Genomic DNA, 14,067 nt, shown 5'->3' with positions numbered 1-14,067 from the left:
GCCCATTAAGTGTTCAACAAAATTTCTAAAATGTAATTTTCTTTTCTTTTTTTTTTGTTGCAACATACGAGCATGTTTGTGATGAACTGTGTTGTGTGGATGAGTAACGTCAGTTCGAGGAAGATGAGGACATTGCGGTGCTCATGGTTCTTCACATGGAGAAGAACAAACGGCGGAAGCACCATGGTTCCATTGTTGACCTTGGGTGATTCATAGGACGAAGCTAGATGGGGATGCTCATGAATATCTTCAACGAGATATCATCAAGGAGTGGTGAACATGGAATGAGCAACAAAACAACTAGTTCTGCCTCTATGTCATGTCATATGTGTGATGAACTCTACTTTTTTTAGGAAACACCATCATGGCTAACTTTATTTTCATCTAAATAATGGATACACGTCCACAACCAGGCTACAAATGAAAGAGGACGGTTTCTCCACTAGCTAGCCCATGAGCCACAAGATCATGTTTGATGAAGATTGTGTTATGTTTAATAATCAATTTGTGTTTAATTTAATGTTGTAGATTGATACGCTATTTAATAATCAAGTACTATTTCTGTTTTATTTGTTTTGGTAGATGCAGGCCAACATTTAAGGCACGGTATTAGGGGAAAAGCAAAAACTTATAAAACTTAATCAGCTATGCATAATGCACCGGGGAACCATTCACCAGCGTATGGCAGAAATTGATTTACATGCAGTTCGTCTCATATCACATAAAAAACAATATCTTTCAATAGGGGATGATTGGTTTACATTGCAACAAAGTACAGCACAACAGTATTTAGACAAATCATATGCCAGGTCAAAGTAAGATAGCAACAATTTTATGTGTCAGCCCTAAGCATTCTGCCTCAGTGTCTTAACCATCACAAGATCATCCTAACGCCTGGGAATTGAGACATTCAAAACAAGTACAATGGCAGCATGTAGCAAGCTTGTCAGCATGATGAACACATATACCCTTCTGTCAAGCTTCCACAGAACCTCAGCAAACTTATTCAAAATGACCGGTTAGTTGCTTTTTTAACTTGTGATAACTTAATAACTGATAACTTCCAAATCCATTAGTTATGCAAAGCAACAAAAAACCAAGTAAAAGAGTGCCATGAGATACACTAATATTTGTTTGACTACAAATTCAAATCAAAGTACCACATTTTACTTGAAAAGGCTAGTGCAGCAAATAATTATTACAAAGAGCACAATTCTTGAGAAACAATCAGAGAACTTTGAAGACCATGTATGGTTGTATCAACATTAGATACTATAGATTTTATGACCTCCTCATTTTGCTTCTCAATGGCATAAAACACTATTTTTATACAGGAATCATCATACAACATCAAACATAGTCACAAAAAAAGTAAGAAACAAATACCAACATGTGTACGTACAAGCTACAATAAACAATCAGAGAACTTTGAAGACCATGTATGGTTGTATCAACACCAGATACTTTCAGATCATATAATCTCCTCATTTTGCTTTTCAACAGCATAAAACACTGAAACTTCAACTCAAGCATATCACCATTACACACTGAAAAGATATTTGCCACCAACAAAGGAAGAAAATAATAACAAGAAAACTTTGAAGACCATGTATGGAACATGCATTTTCTTCCACAGGTAACATCAAGAATGAAGAAAAGAGTTATGAGAAACAATCAGAGAACTTTGAAGACCATGTATGGTTGTATCCACATTAGATACTTCAGATCATATAATCTCCTCATTTTGCTTTTCAACTAAAACACTGTAACTTTGACTCAAGCATCACCATCAAACAATGGAAAGCTATAGACACCAACAAAGGACATAGACATCGTAAGATGTAAACATAACATACATTAAGCAATCAGAGAACTTTGAAGACCATATATTGATGTATGGAGCATTTCACTTGTGCACCATGCTTAACATCCCACGATCATAATAAGAACAGAACTACTCGACATACGATAATTTTGTTACAATTTCTATACGTTAGACAATCTAATGGTTCTGCTGCATTTTGATTTATTCATGGATGGTGTGATCAGTACTGTCATATGAAAATCCCACCAACTAACAAGAAAGCAGAAATGTACAAATTACAGGTGCAGTAATGCAAAGTAAACACCAACAAACAAAGCATATAGATTTGAATAAACAAACATTTTGACACAAAATGCACAGCTATCTTGACAAGCATATTAGAGCAAACATGTCAATCATTGCAGACAAGAAATGTGGGATAGAATTAGTAGACAAACAGCACGTTAGCCATTCATCTGTGGATCTATCTCTACGGTTGTCTGGCCGCTGCCGCTCAAAGGAGCAGCCTTTCCTTTTTGCACCAGTGTTATATCCTACTAGCACCGCTAGAGAGTAGGACAATACAGCACACAGGTGCAACATAGACAATGCATACTGGATATTTGTGTAATGTTAAACTATCCTATGATACTAAATTACAGGAAAATAACCATCAGAAATGTGAGATAGAATTAGTAGACAAGTAGCAGATTAGCCATTCATCTGTGGATCTATCTCTACGGTTGTCTGGCCGCTGCTGCTCAAAGGAGCAGCTTTTCCTTTTTGCACCAGTGTTATATCCTATTAGCACGGCAAGAAAGTAGGAGAATACAACACACAGGTGCAGCATAGACAGTGAACACTGGATATTTATGCAATGCTTAACTATCCTATGATACTAAAATACAGGAAAATAACCATCAGAAATGTGAGATAGAATTAGTAGACAAGCAGCAGATTAGCCATATATCTGTGGATCTATCTCTACGGTTGTCTGGCCGCTGCTGCTCCGAGGAGCAGCTTTTCCTTTGTGCACCAGTGTTATATCCTACTAGCACAGCTAGAAAGTAGGACAATACAATACACAGGTGCAACATAGATATTGCATACTGGATATTTATTCAATGAGAAACTATCCTATGACACTAAAATACAGGAAAATATTCATCAGAGATGTGAGATAGAATTAGTAGACAAGCAGCAGATTAGCCATTCATCTGTGGATCTATCTCTACGGTTGTCTGGCCGCTGCTGCTTCAAGGAACAGTTTTTCATTTTGCACCAATGTAAATACCCCACAAACATGGTCAGAGAGCAGGGTAAAAGAAACAGAGGTGCAACGACTCTCACTTCTGATCATATGTCCTCATTTTGCTTTACAGCAGCTTAAAACATGCATTTTCTTCCTTGGTCAACATCAAGATTCAAGAAAGAGTGTAAACATATTGCAAAGAGGAAAAGAAAAATGTAAATCTACATATTACCATTTGCATAAGTGGGCTGTAAGCACAAGTAAGCAATCAAAAAACTTAAAACATGCTCTTTTTTCCTCAGGCAACATCAAAATCAAAGAAAGAGTGTATACATATTGCAAGAAAAATGCCAAGGTAAATCCAGATAGGCGCTAATTGGATAAGAGGTATCCACAGTAGTAGATTTTCAGATGTGTTGATTGTTATGCTACTACCTCTAACAGAAATCAGGTAAACAAACACAGCTAACTACACATGAGAGATTTGAGCATGAAGCGATCAGAGAACTTTGAAGACCATGCAGGTAATATCAACAGCATAAATTCAGATGATTTCGCCTCCTCATTTCGCTTCTAAAACAACTGTAACATTATCATGTGCTCGATAAAATGATCTAAATAGACTAAACGAATCCAAACTATAGAACAACAAGGTGAATGTGGACAGAAAAAATGATCCCGAGGAAAATCGCTGCCTTCCACAGAAGTAACATAGCCCCTGTCCAACTGGATTGATGTTGCACCCATATATACCCTTTTCCCGCAGTTTTCCCTTCTCCGAACCTCAACAGAGCAGGGGGCTAATGGTGCGAGTTAACCATAACAAAACCATCAAATCCAAGAAACAATAGAAAGAAAGGCATGTGCTCTAGCAATTAGCACTCAAAAGTGGCCAAGATGCCACCAAACGCGATGAACAAACGAAAAATAAGCAAAAGCTGGAGATCTGAGAGGTGTTCCGCTAAGCTGTCGCTGGCGGCGGCTAGGGTTCCAAGGTTTGGAGGAGACGAGGGTTTGCCTCTGCGGTACATATCAGCAGGATGGGGAGGGAACGAGTCGTCCAAGATATAAATGGGCTGGCCTTACGACTTTGGACTTAACTGGGCCAGCTCTCCATCCGCTCGACTTAACTGGGCCAGCTCTCCATCCGCTCGACTTAACTGGGCCAGCTCTCCATCCGCTCTTATACCTGTGATATATTCTCTAAAAAAACTGTGAGATTTCCCTAAAAAAACTGTGAGATATTCTTTCCAAAAAAAGAAAAAACAGTGATATTCTTTCGAAAAAAACAAGGAGAAAAGAGCTCATTTTCCATAGTAATTAGAATGGATTCTGCTTTAGTGATTTTGTTATGCATTAGCACACAAGATGGCATGGTAGTGAGCAGCTCAGCCCCACTTCACAAAAAACTCACAATGTGCATGCATACACAAGATGGCATGGTAGTGAGCAGCTCGTTTGATTCACATGTGCGTATATACAAGAACCAGCTTCACAAATTCACAATGGTGGAAATGACAAACAAATAAACACCCTAAGTACCAGCATGCTTCTGTTTTAATAGATCACCGGCAGTATCGTATGACAAGGAATCTCTAAATCTCCACGGACATATAGGTCGCCGAGTAGTCGGGCATCCTGTGCAGCCGCGTGAGGATGCCCTCGGCGGCCTGCTTGGCGCCGGCGTCGCCCTTGTGGAAGGCACTCACTAGCGCCGCCGGCAGCACCCTGTCCCCGGTCACCTCCCTCACGCACCGGTCGTCGCCGTGCGCCAGGAATTTGTCCACCATGCAGAAGCACTTCTGCCACAGCACGTTCTCCCTGTGCTGCCTCAGCGCCCCCAGCACACGCCGCGGGGCGTCCAGTTGGGCGAGGGCAGACACGCTCCTCTCCACGTCCACCCGGTCGTCGACGAGCGTGCACAGCGCTCCCAGCGCGGCCTCGACGACCCGGGGGCTGTCGCTCTCGAGGCTGCCAAGGAGGCCCTCGACGGCGCCGGCCTCGAGGAGGCAGAAGGACGTCACCGTGGAACAGACTCCCCGGTGCACCGGGCAGACGGGTTGTTGGTGTTGGAGGGTCTTGTTGCCGTGCGCCCTTGTGGTCATTAGGCGCTTCAGCATTGTCTTCTTCTTTGGCCGTGGGTCCTCCTCCGGCGGCATCTGCGACAGCTTGATGGACTGGTAGCTGAGGTTTTCTAGCCCCACGGCGGCGAGCCGCTGCACCTCGGCGCTTCCGGCAGCTCCGGTGAGGAGTTCAGTCAGCACCGAGGCCAAGCTGTGGTCCATCGCTTCCTTCAGAACGGTCGGGTTGTACAGCGTCGCGGTGAGCCGCACCAGCGAGCCCACCAGACCCTCCATGTACTGTACCGCGTACCTGCTCCTTCTCTTTGCGCTGCTCTGCATCTCTTCTATCCCGCTCAGCAGAACCGACACGGCGCCCTCCTGCACCAGCGCAAGGTTGAGCGAGATGTTTCGGTGCGGTAGCCTTGAGAGGAGCGTCACCGAAGCAGCATGCCGCTCGGTGATTTGCCTGGCGTGGCTGATGCTTTTGACCAGCCTGCCCGGCTGCCCCTGCGTCTTGCAGAGCCTCTCGGCGATGGTGTGGCCAATGTGCGCGGACAGGGTAATGAGCAGCCTCGTCGCAGCAATGCTAAGCGCCTCCATTGGGGAGCTCATGAGCTCCACAATGGCATGGCCGCGGTGGTTCTCTCTGACCACTGAGACCATGACATCCAGGGGCTTGGCGAATGCGGTGAGCGCAAGCAGTAGGCGGATGATGCTGAGGTTGAAGTCGTCGGGTATGAAGCACTTGAGCATGGACACAAAGTTGTAGATGCAATACTTGGACGTGAGGACGTGGCCTTCCTTGTTCACCACAGTGGTGTCTGGATCAATGCCGGACTCAACAATGTTGGCTAGGGCGGTGGCAGCCTTGGCCTTGTAGCTCTCGGGTTCGTCATCTATCTTCCTTATGAAAAGCTCCTCGACCATGACCAGGACAGCACCTGCCTCAACGAGCACCTTGCTGTTGGGGTGGTGCGAGGAAAGCTGGACCAGCACATCGAGTGCTGCCTTATGGACCACCGTGTTGCAACTGTGCACCATCTTGATGAGGACGCCCGACGTGCTCTCGGTGATTTCAATGGTGACTTCCTGGTATAGGACCAACTCGCTTAGGTAGCTGATCATCTCCATCTGCACCTCTTCTGGGCCTGTTTTGGAATCTTCATGTCAGCTTAAAGTTCAATTAATTATAGGAGCAAGAGGCCCTGAGTCTCAAAACCCTTATTTGGGATGTTAAGTTGAGGCAATCCTAACATGTGCAGCTGTAGTGGAACAACTATTAAATGACAAGAGGGTTCATACTTTTTGAAAATCTAGGTGGTTCAAATACAATCAGACTTGCAAGAAAACAATAGCAAAACACACTTTAATGAACCAAAAAAAGTTATGAAATTTCTTCAGAGGCATACCTTCAACAAGATGACTCCAAAGGGGTTCTAGGTAGCCACTTTCGGCCATGTACTTGATGTTCTTTGGACACTTTTCCAGGTTCTTGAGGACTGCTCCAGATTTCTCAGCAGCAAGTGGATCATCAGAATCATTAATCTTCATTGTGGTGAGAATCAGAATACTTCCAGCAGTTGACCCAATTTTCTCCAGCAATAACTGAGACTCTGAAAGCTCTAGCAAGAAAGAGACGGCCGCGTGCCTTTCATCAATAGTACTACTTGACAGTAGCTTAACTGTCCTGGCAATGGCCTTGGTTTTTCCAACGATTTCCTGTAATATGCAGCAATTGGTTAAAATTCCATTATAATATGCAGCACAGGCTTGGTGCCAAGCAGCCGATCAGTTATTTACTTGTGTATACTATTCTAAATTGCAGATGAGTTTATGTAGGGACAAAAAGTTCCTTCTTACCCTTCCTTCTTCATCCTTAACTAACAAGGACAAAAGCTCCAATGTGTCAAGCCGAATCTGTTCATTGTGGTTGTCCAACAAACGTGATAGGACCTTGGTGACACCAATTTTATGCATCAGCTCCTTGTTCTTCCCCCTCAGCTTGGCCAGCGATTTCAGCTCATGTATGGCCTCGAGCACCATAGCCTCAGTAGTCGACAAAGAGAGCGCAGTTCGCGCAACTCTAATCCGCATTGCCTCATTCCTCATTCCCCATTCTGCAATCACACTCTTCAGGGAAGCATTACTCATCACTGCCTTACTCTGCAATGGAGCTTTTGTGACAGGGCAGCAGACAGGTTCCAAACTGTCCGCATACCTCTCAAAATGCTCCTCTATGGCTCTCCTGTCATATGTCACACCGCCCTCTGTCATCACAGGATCAGTCATCACCTCTTTCGTCAGTGGACAGAAGAATCCATCATACAGAGGCTCAACATATTCCGTGACCTCTGGGAGAGAGTTAAACGTCTGCCCGCCAAATTCATGTGATTCATGGTACATTCCCTGCAGAAAGTCCACCAGCCTCGGCATGTCACTCTCGTAGACAGACCTCCTATTGGGCATGTCGGTCACTGCATTCATGGACATAGCAACATCGGTGTAGCCCCTCCTTGAGTTTGACTTCATTGCCACGTCAGTGTTAGCATTGCTGCCAAGTGCTGATGCTGGTATCCTGCCAAGATGATCACATATGTTCTGAATGACACTCTCCAGGTCATGTGCTATGCTTTGCATCTCATCATCTGTGAGTTGCAGCGCTCTTCCTCTACACCTTACAGTGAGGTCTTTAGCAAGGTTGACACTGGCAAATAGAGATTCCAGTATCTGTGTCATATTGGTTGGGGCCCTGCGAGCTGTTTGACGCTCCATTATGGCCTTGCTAGACGCCATGGAGTCCTCTTGGCTAAAATCGGCAGTGGGTACTATCAACATGACTGCATATCCAAACAGAAGCAGACAACAACAATGCAAATTGTCGCTCAGATATGGGAGATAATTACATGCTATAAAAAAACAGTGTGACATATTGGAGCAGATGCATAGAATTTTCCTGAAGATCGAAGATTTTACAGAACAACCAAAATCATTGTAAGGGCATAAGTAGAAGGCTTAAGCTACCCAACGATTACTCAGAGTAGACCTGTATTTATTTTTGGCATTACCATCTGGCACTCCTCTAGTCCTCTTACAGCGTGACTATTTTTCTAACTGACTAAACTAGAGATGTAAAGGCAACAGCCTTTTCTGTCTGAAGTATATCGATCACAAAAGACACCTAAAAACCATGAAATTGTAATCCTTAGGGAGGCAAAGCATAATTTGATTACTCCGAGAACAGAAATCTTCTTGACAAAAGGATAATATGTTCTCCCCAGGAGCACTTACTGCCATGTCCCTCCACAAAGCCTCCAAACGAATAATCTCCCCAAACAAACGAATGAAGATTACAGCTATAATAAAGAACCTTACCTGTATCCATAACACCCAAGAGATTTGAGCACTGTGACTCTGTGTGGACTGTAGAGGAGTTATAGAATGAGCGGCTTTGCCTCCTATTTCGCCAGAACAGCACCCGCTGTATCTCCTCTGAAGCACATTCTACGACAGAAGAATGCAGATATAGAAGACCCAGCAAAATGGGTTCACTATGTGACCCCTTTTAATACTGCACTTATTTATCACAGGAAAGGACTGTTGATGATGCTATCCACATAAAAGAAGGACACAATCAATGAGTGACAGTCTTGGTGATGGAATGAAATATTTCTGCAAGCAAGAAGTATGAAGTTCTTAATAGGAACAAAGTTAGGTGATAGGTAGGTTTGGCAAGCTAACCCAAAAGAACCTAATGACAATGCCATCCTTATCGCTGAAAACTATATAGCGTAGATTAATGGGAAATTGGAATTGGTAAGCATGCCCCTCCAAAGTATGCTGTTATGAGGTATGCCATTGGATGTTGCAGTGGAATGTCATACTCAGGTCACAGCAATTCAAAAGTGATAGCTTTGCTGTTGCATGGTTCCAATTTTCCCTAGATTAATAGAGGATAGCAGTCGATACCATCAGCAGCCAAAAAGTCATAACGCCTGATTGCCACAACTCAGCATGAAGTAATGGATGTTTAAAATAAATAAATAAAAAGATGCAGATTATAATCGCAGGTGATAGCGACAGCAATCTTCTTTGAACAATTTAGACTGGGCTAAAACGTAAGCACTTGAAAAATGGCACCACAACTAACCCGTCATCATAATATAATACATCTAGGTAGGTTTGAACTAATGTCTTCAGAATTCTCTAGGACTAAATTCACTGAAGTCAACACAAGTTCAACTGCACAAGCTACTTCTCACAAATTTCAGCTTGTGAAACAAAGGGATAGAGATTATTCCATAGTCCCGCAAATTAAACCGAGGGACGGACTCGTACCAAACCTTTACTGGCTACTGCTATTATATGATAATATGCTCAGATGTAGACTTGGAGTGGATGCAACAAAGTCAGGTTATAGCTATGAAAACAGCATCACAAAAAGACACAAAAAGACACAACGAATGTTGATCGTTGAACAACCATAGAATAAGGGTGGCGGCATGACAAAAGGGCAGATTCTTTTTGTAAGCATCTATCAAAATGCTCTTTGTACGCATCAACCAAATTGCTGAAGTCAATGGCGCGCACCAGTCTAAGACAAAACTAGTCAACTACCATGTACCAAATCCAAATGCATCGCTCGGCCATGATATTCTACGACTGTGCGGCGGAGACCGGAGGGAGGTACCGGAGGCTGCGGACGGAGGTGCTCCCGGGGCCCAAAGCCCGGCAGGGCGGCGCGGCGGAGCTCGTCCGGCTCCGGCTTGGGCTCTAGGTTTCTCGCCATTTCGAGCTAAGAGTTGAAATTGGCTCCACACATACGCGCGAAAGCGCGCGCGACAGAGTCGCCGTGGCGTACGCCTGCGCTTCGCGGACGGACGGCGGAGACCGACCCCTCCTTCGCCGCCGTCGCTGTGTGACCCCTAGACGCGGCGAGGCGGAGTCCCGGACGGATCGGCAGATTCTGCCCAGTCCGAAACCAGGCCTGACCAAGCCCAGCGATCCACACGGCCCATGTCTTCACACTATAGCTGGCCAAATGGGCCGGGCTAACCAGGCCGGCCCGTGAGCATGCCGACAAGGCCCGCCAACGGGACAGGCACGACACGGGCTAAACAGGCCGGGCCCGGCACGCGGCACACCCTGGGCCGTGCTTGGGCTGCTAACCTGAGCACGCGGGCCGGCACGGCATGGCCTGATTACTTTTTTTTCTATACATCTCTATATGGCCCAACAGGTAAAAAAGCCAAAAACATGCAGTGTGTCAAATAGTAGACGAACTAGCGGGCCTGATGTGTCAGTGGGTCAGCCCGATTAGTAGCTGGGCCGTGCCTGGGCTGCGACCTCCCGCCCGTGGGCCGGCACGGCACAGCCTGGCTATTAGTCGTGTTGTCGCGGGTCGTGTCGTGCCAGACACGTTTACCACGGGTCGGGTCGGGCTGTTTGGCCAGGTATGCTTCACATAGATAATTTTCTTAAGATGTAGAGCCTAACACAAATAACCATCCACTGCAGCACACTTTCTCTCAAAAAATGAAATATCCACTGCATCACATACTTAATCTGAATGAAAAGACTTGAAAGAAAGCTTTAAGCTCAAAGTTGCCTTCTGACACTTAAAAAGAAACTTCTTTCGAATGTACTTCAAGTTTTTTTTTGACTTTTGACAGCGTGGCACTCACGAAAAGTCGAATTTGCCAGGCCAAACCCACCATAACATGATCCAACTTGACCAAAACATAACTATAATTGGAGGATATTGGTGGCATACACATATTATCATTGATGGGTATCGGTTATGTTATGGTGACGACGGTGCAGGAATAGGGTGAAGTGGGCATCCCCCGCCCCCTCCCTATGTTTTTCACCGCCATGGAGGTGAAAGAAATGGGGAGGTTGGATCAGTGTACAATCCTATGGGATATGTCGTTTCACGGGTTTGAAAGTCGACATGCAAGCTCATCAGCAGATCTTCTACCATTATACATTGACCTCCACTGCTGGAACAACATATCGAAGAAGTAATTGGTTCAATTGAGTTTTTTTTAATCTCCATGGTGAGGCTCTCTTCCCCTTGCTTGATGCTGTCAAGTTTTTGGCCAGAAATGATGGCCAGAGCACCTCTAGTGAGGTTGTAAGTTGCAGTAGGACCAAGTTGCAATCTAGGTTTTATCTTTATTATTCTATTTGCAAAAAGGAAGGACATGCACATAATTGCTATTTTTCTCAAAGATCTTTTTAAATATTGTGACAATTTTGATACTATAAGGCCCTCCACCATGTTACACGTGCCAAATTACTGAAAAAGGTGTCACATCACCACCGATCCCAAATGAAAATTTTATGGCATCGGCTTCACAACGGAGGGCAATGCTCGATCAAAGAAGGCAACCCCACGCAAAATAAACATCATTGACCTACGGTCAGGTGCCTTGGCCGAGTTCTTCCTCTCCCCCAAAAAAATCCCCTTAGTCTATCCAAACCAAATCAGAAACTTCCTTCTTATCCCTTTCCAAATCCACATGGTACTGCTCATCCATGTCTGACACCCTCCTCAACACCAAGCTTGTGTGGCTAGAAACGGGCAGAGCAAGTGGAGTTCGCAAGCAGGATGACCTTGAGGAGGAGATCAGACGGGTAGGAGCGGGTTGACCTCGGACAAAAGTTGACGGTGTCGGGCTATGCGATAGTGATGTGTGATAACCCACAAGTGTAGGGGATCATTTGTAGCCTTCTTCGATAAATAAGAGTGTCGAACCCAACAAGGATCTAAAGGCAGAACAAATATTCCCTCAAGTTCTATCAACCACCGATACAACTGTACGCACACTTGACGTTTGCTTTACCTAGAACAAGTATGAAACTATTTTGAAAAGAATAAAACTACAAGTACTTTGCGAGAATAAAACTACGAATAAATTGCAAGGTAATAAAAGTGGATAGCTTTTGTCAACAAGAAAGTCATTTGTCCCTAGGCAACCGATAACAAGTACCGGTATTCATTCTGGCAATTCTATATGAGGGAGAGGCATGAGCTAACATACTTTCTCTACTTGGATCATATGCACTTATGATTGGAACTCTAGCAAGCATCCGCAACTACTAAAGATCGCCGTGAAACCCAACCATAGCATTAAGTATCAAGTCCTCTTTATCCCATACACAACAACCCACCTACTCGGGTTTAAGCTTCAGTCACTCTCGCAACCCACCGTAAGCAAATCATGAACGTATTGCAACACATTACAGCGGGGATCCCCCATGTTTGCGTGAGACGGAGGGCATCTAGGACAGCACCATAAATAAAATATATAATCATACCAACCAAGATCATGATTAACCCACAGGACAAAACGGATCTACTCAAACATCATAGGATAACCATGGATCATTGGGTAATAATATATGGAGTTGAGCACCATGTTTAAGTAGAGATTACAGCGGGGAGAAGGGGTGTTACACTGCTGCATAGAGGGGGAGAAAGTTGGTGTTGACGGTAGCAAGATTGTTGATGTAGATCGCCGCTCCGATCCTTGCCCCAGCGGCACTCCGGCGCCACCGAGAGATAGGGGGCGAGATGAAGGAAATATGCCCTAGAGGCAATAATAAAGTTATTATTTATTTCCTTATATATCATGATAAAAGTTTATTATTCATGCTATAATTGTATTAACCGAAAACATAATACATGTGTGAATACATAGACAAACAGAGTGTCACTAGTATGCCTCTACTAGACTAGCTTGTTAATCAAAAGATGGTTATGTTTCCTAACCATGGACAAAGAGTTGTCATTTGATTAACATGATCACATCATTAGATGAATGATCTGATTGACATGACCCATTCCATTAGCTTAGCACCGATCATTTAGTATGTTGCTATTGCTTTCTTCATGACTTATACATGTTCCTATGACTATGAGATTATGCAACTCCCATTTGCCGGAGGAACACTTTGTGTGCTACCAAACGTCACAACGTAACTGGGTGATTATAAAGGAGCTCTACAGGTGTCTCCAAAGGTACATGTTGGGTTGGCGTATTTCGAGATTAGGATTTGTCACTCCGATTGTCGGAGAGGTATCTCTGGGCCCTCTCGGTAATGCACATCACATAAGCCTTGCAAGCATTGCAACTAATGAGTTAGTTGTGAGATGATGTATTACGGAACGAGTAAAGAGACTTGCCGGTAACGAGATTGAACTAGGTATTGAGATACCGATGATCGAATCTCGGGCAAGTAACATAGCGATGACAAAGGGAACAACGTATGTTGTTATGCGGTCTGACCGATAAAGATCTTCGTAGAATATGTAGGAGCCAATATGAGCATCCAGGTTCCTCTATTGGTTATTGACCGGAGACGTGTCTTGGTCATGTCTACATTATTCTCGAACCCGTAGGGTCCGCACGCTTAAGTTTTCGATGACAGTTATATTATGAGTTTATGAGTTTTAATGTACCGAAGTTAGTTCAGAGTCCCAGATGTGATCACGGACATGACGAGGAGTCTCGAAATGGTCGAGACATAAATATTAATATATTGGACGGCTATATTCAGACACCGGAAGTGTTCTGGGTGATTACGGAGAAAACCGGAGAGCCGGAGGGTTACCGGAACCCCCCCCCCACGGGAGAAGTAATGGGCCATATGGGCCTTAGTGGAAAGAGAGAGGGACAACCAAAGGTGGGCCACGCGCCTCCTCCCCCCTGGTCCGAATTGGACTAGGAGAGGGGGGGGCGGCGCCCCCCTTTCCCTCTCCCTCCCCACTTCTTTCCCCCTCCTAGTAGGAGTCCTACTCCTACTAGGAGGAGGACTCCTCCTTGGCGCGCCTATAGGGCCGGCCGGCCTCCTCCCCTTGTTCCTTTATATACGGGGGCAGGGGGCACCCCTAGACACACAAGTTGATCCACGTGATCATATTCTTAGCCGTGTGCGGTGCCCCC

The 14,067-nt window shown here is 44.8% G+C and overlaps 1 protein-coding gene and 8 non-coding genes across 11 annotated transcripts; all 9 read right to left on the bottom strand.

Moving 5' to 3' along the window:
* Nucleotides 1–1,222: 1,222 nt before the first annotated feature.
* On the bottom strand, nt 1,223–1,302 carry LOC123132779 (small nucleolar RNA R160). The gene has a single exon (XR_006465042.1). It is a non-coding gene; the product is annotated as a small nucleolar RNA R160 (small nucleolar RNA).
* Nucleotides 1,303–1,413: 111 nt separating this feature from the next.
* Nucleotides 1,414–1,494, bottom strand: LOC123132778 (small nucleolar RNA R160). Its single transcript, XR_006465041.1, has one exon. It is a non-coding gene; the product is annotated as a small nucleolar RNA R160 (small nucleolar RNA).
* Nucleotides 1,495–1,669: 175 nt separating this feature from the next.
* LOC123132777 (small nucleolar RNA R160) lies at nt 1,670–1,749 on the bottom strand. The gene has a single exon (XR_006465040.1). It is a non-coding gene; the product is annotated as a small nucleolar RNA R160 (small nucleolar RNA).
* Nucleotides 1,750–2,234: 485 nt separating this feature from the next.
* LOC123132870 (small nucleolar RNA snoR143) lies at nt 2,235–2,404 on the bottom strand. The gene has a single exon (XR_006465096.1). It is a non-coding gene; the product is annotated as a small nucleolar RNA snoR143 (small nucleolar RNA).
* A 77-nt stretch (nt 2,405–2,481) lies between these two features.
* Nucleotides 2,482–2,651, bottom strand: LOC123132868 (small nucleolar RNA snoR143). Its single transcript, XR_006465094.1, has one exon. It is a non-coding gene; the product is annotated as a small nucleolar RNA snoR143 (small nucleolar RNA).
* Nucleotides 2,652–2,728: 77 nt separating this feature from the next.
* On the bottom strand, nt 2,729–2,898 carry LOC123132869 (small nucleolar RNA snoR143). The gene has a single exon (XR_006465095.1). It is a non-coding gene; the product is annotated as a small nucleolar RNA snoR143 (small nucleolar RNA).
* A 77-nt stretch (nt 2,899–2,975) lies between these two features.
* On the bottom strand, nt 2,976–3,144 carry LOC123132871 (small nucleolar RNA snoR143). Its single transcript, XR_006465097.1, has one exon. It is a non-coding gene; the product is annotated as a small nucleolar RNA snoR143 (small nucleolar RNA).
* A 406-nt stretch (nt 3,145–3,550) lies between these two features.
* Nucleotides 3,551–3,628, bottom strand: LOC123132780 (small nucleolar RNA R160). Its single transcript, XR_006465043.1, has one exon. It is a non-coding gene; the product is annotated as a small nucleolar RNA R160 (small nucleolar RNA).
* Nucleotides 3,629–4,491: 863 nt separating this feature from the next.
* Nucleotides 4,492–10,108, bottom strand: LOC123128260 (putative U-box domain-containing protein 42). Of its 3 annotated transcripts, none has more exons than XM_044548227.1 (5): nt 9,794–10,108; nt 8,492–8,620; nt 6,980–7,956; nt 6,529–6,838; nt 4,492–6,267 (listed from the first exon to the last, which is right to left on the bottom strand). In XM_044548227.1, the coding sequence occupies exons 1-5, from the start codon at nt 9,903–9,905 to the stop codon at nt 4,652–4,654; spliced, it is 3,144 nt and encodes a 1,047-aa protein (XP_044404162.1). In that variant the 5' UTR covers nt 9,906–10,108; the 3' UTR covers nt 4,492–4,651. The 3 variants fall into 3 exon arrangements, with proteins under 3 accessions (XP_044404162.1, XP_044404161.1, XP_044404160.1); XM_044548226.1 differs by having other exon boundaries at nt 8,492–8,788; nt 9,807–10,108; XM_044548225.1 differs by having other exon boundaries at nt 9,807–10,108.
* Between the last annotated feature and the right edge of the window lie 3,959 nt (nt 10,109–14,067).

This window comes from Triticum aestivum, chromosome 6A, assembly GCF_018294505.1.
Source record: "Triticum aestivum cultivar Chinese Spring chromosome 6A, IWGSC CS RefSeq v2.1, whole genome shotgun sequence".
Classification (NCBI taxonomy): Eukaryota; Viridiplantae; Streptophyta; class Magnoliopsida; order Poales; family Poaceae; genus Triticum; species Triticum aestivum.
The sequence above is the reverse complement of the archived record's forward strand: the minus strand, read 5'-3'. Positions and strand labels throughout refer to the sequence as shown.

Coding starts and splice junctions, on each gene's coding strand:
- LOC123128260 (XM_044548227.1), bottom strand. CDS start 9,905: ATGGCGAGAAACCTAGAGCCCAAGCCGGAGCCGGACGAGCTCCGCCGC. Junction 8,621..9,793: donor GCCTCCGGTACCTCCCTCCG/GTCTCCGCCGCA, acceptor CTTCTGTCGTAG/AATGTGCTTCAGAGGAGATA. Junction 7,957..8,491: donor CTTGGGTGTTATGGATACAG/GTAAGGTTCTTT, acceptor TTGGATATGCAG/TCATGTTGATAGTACCCACT.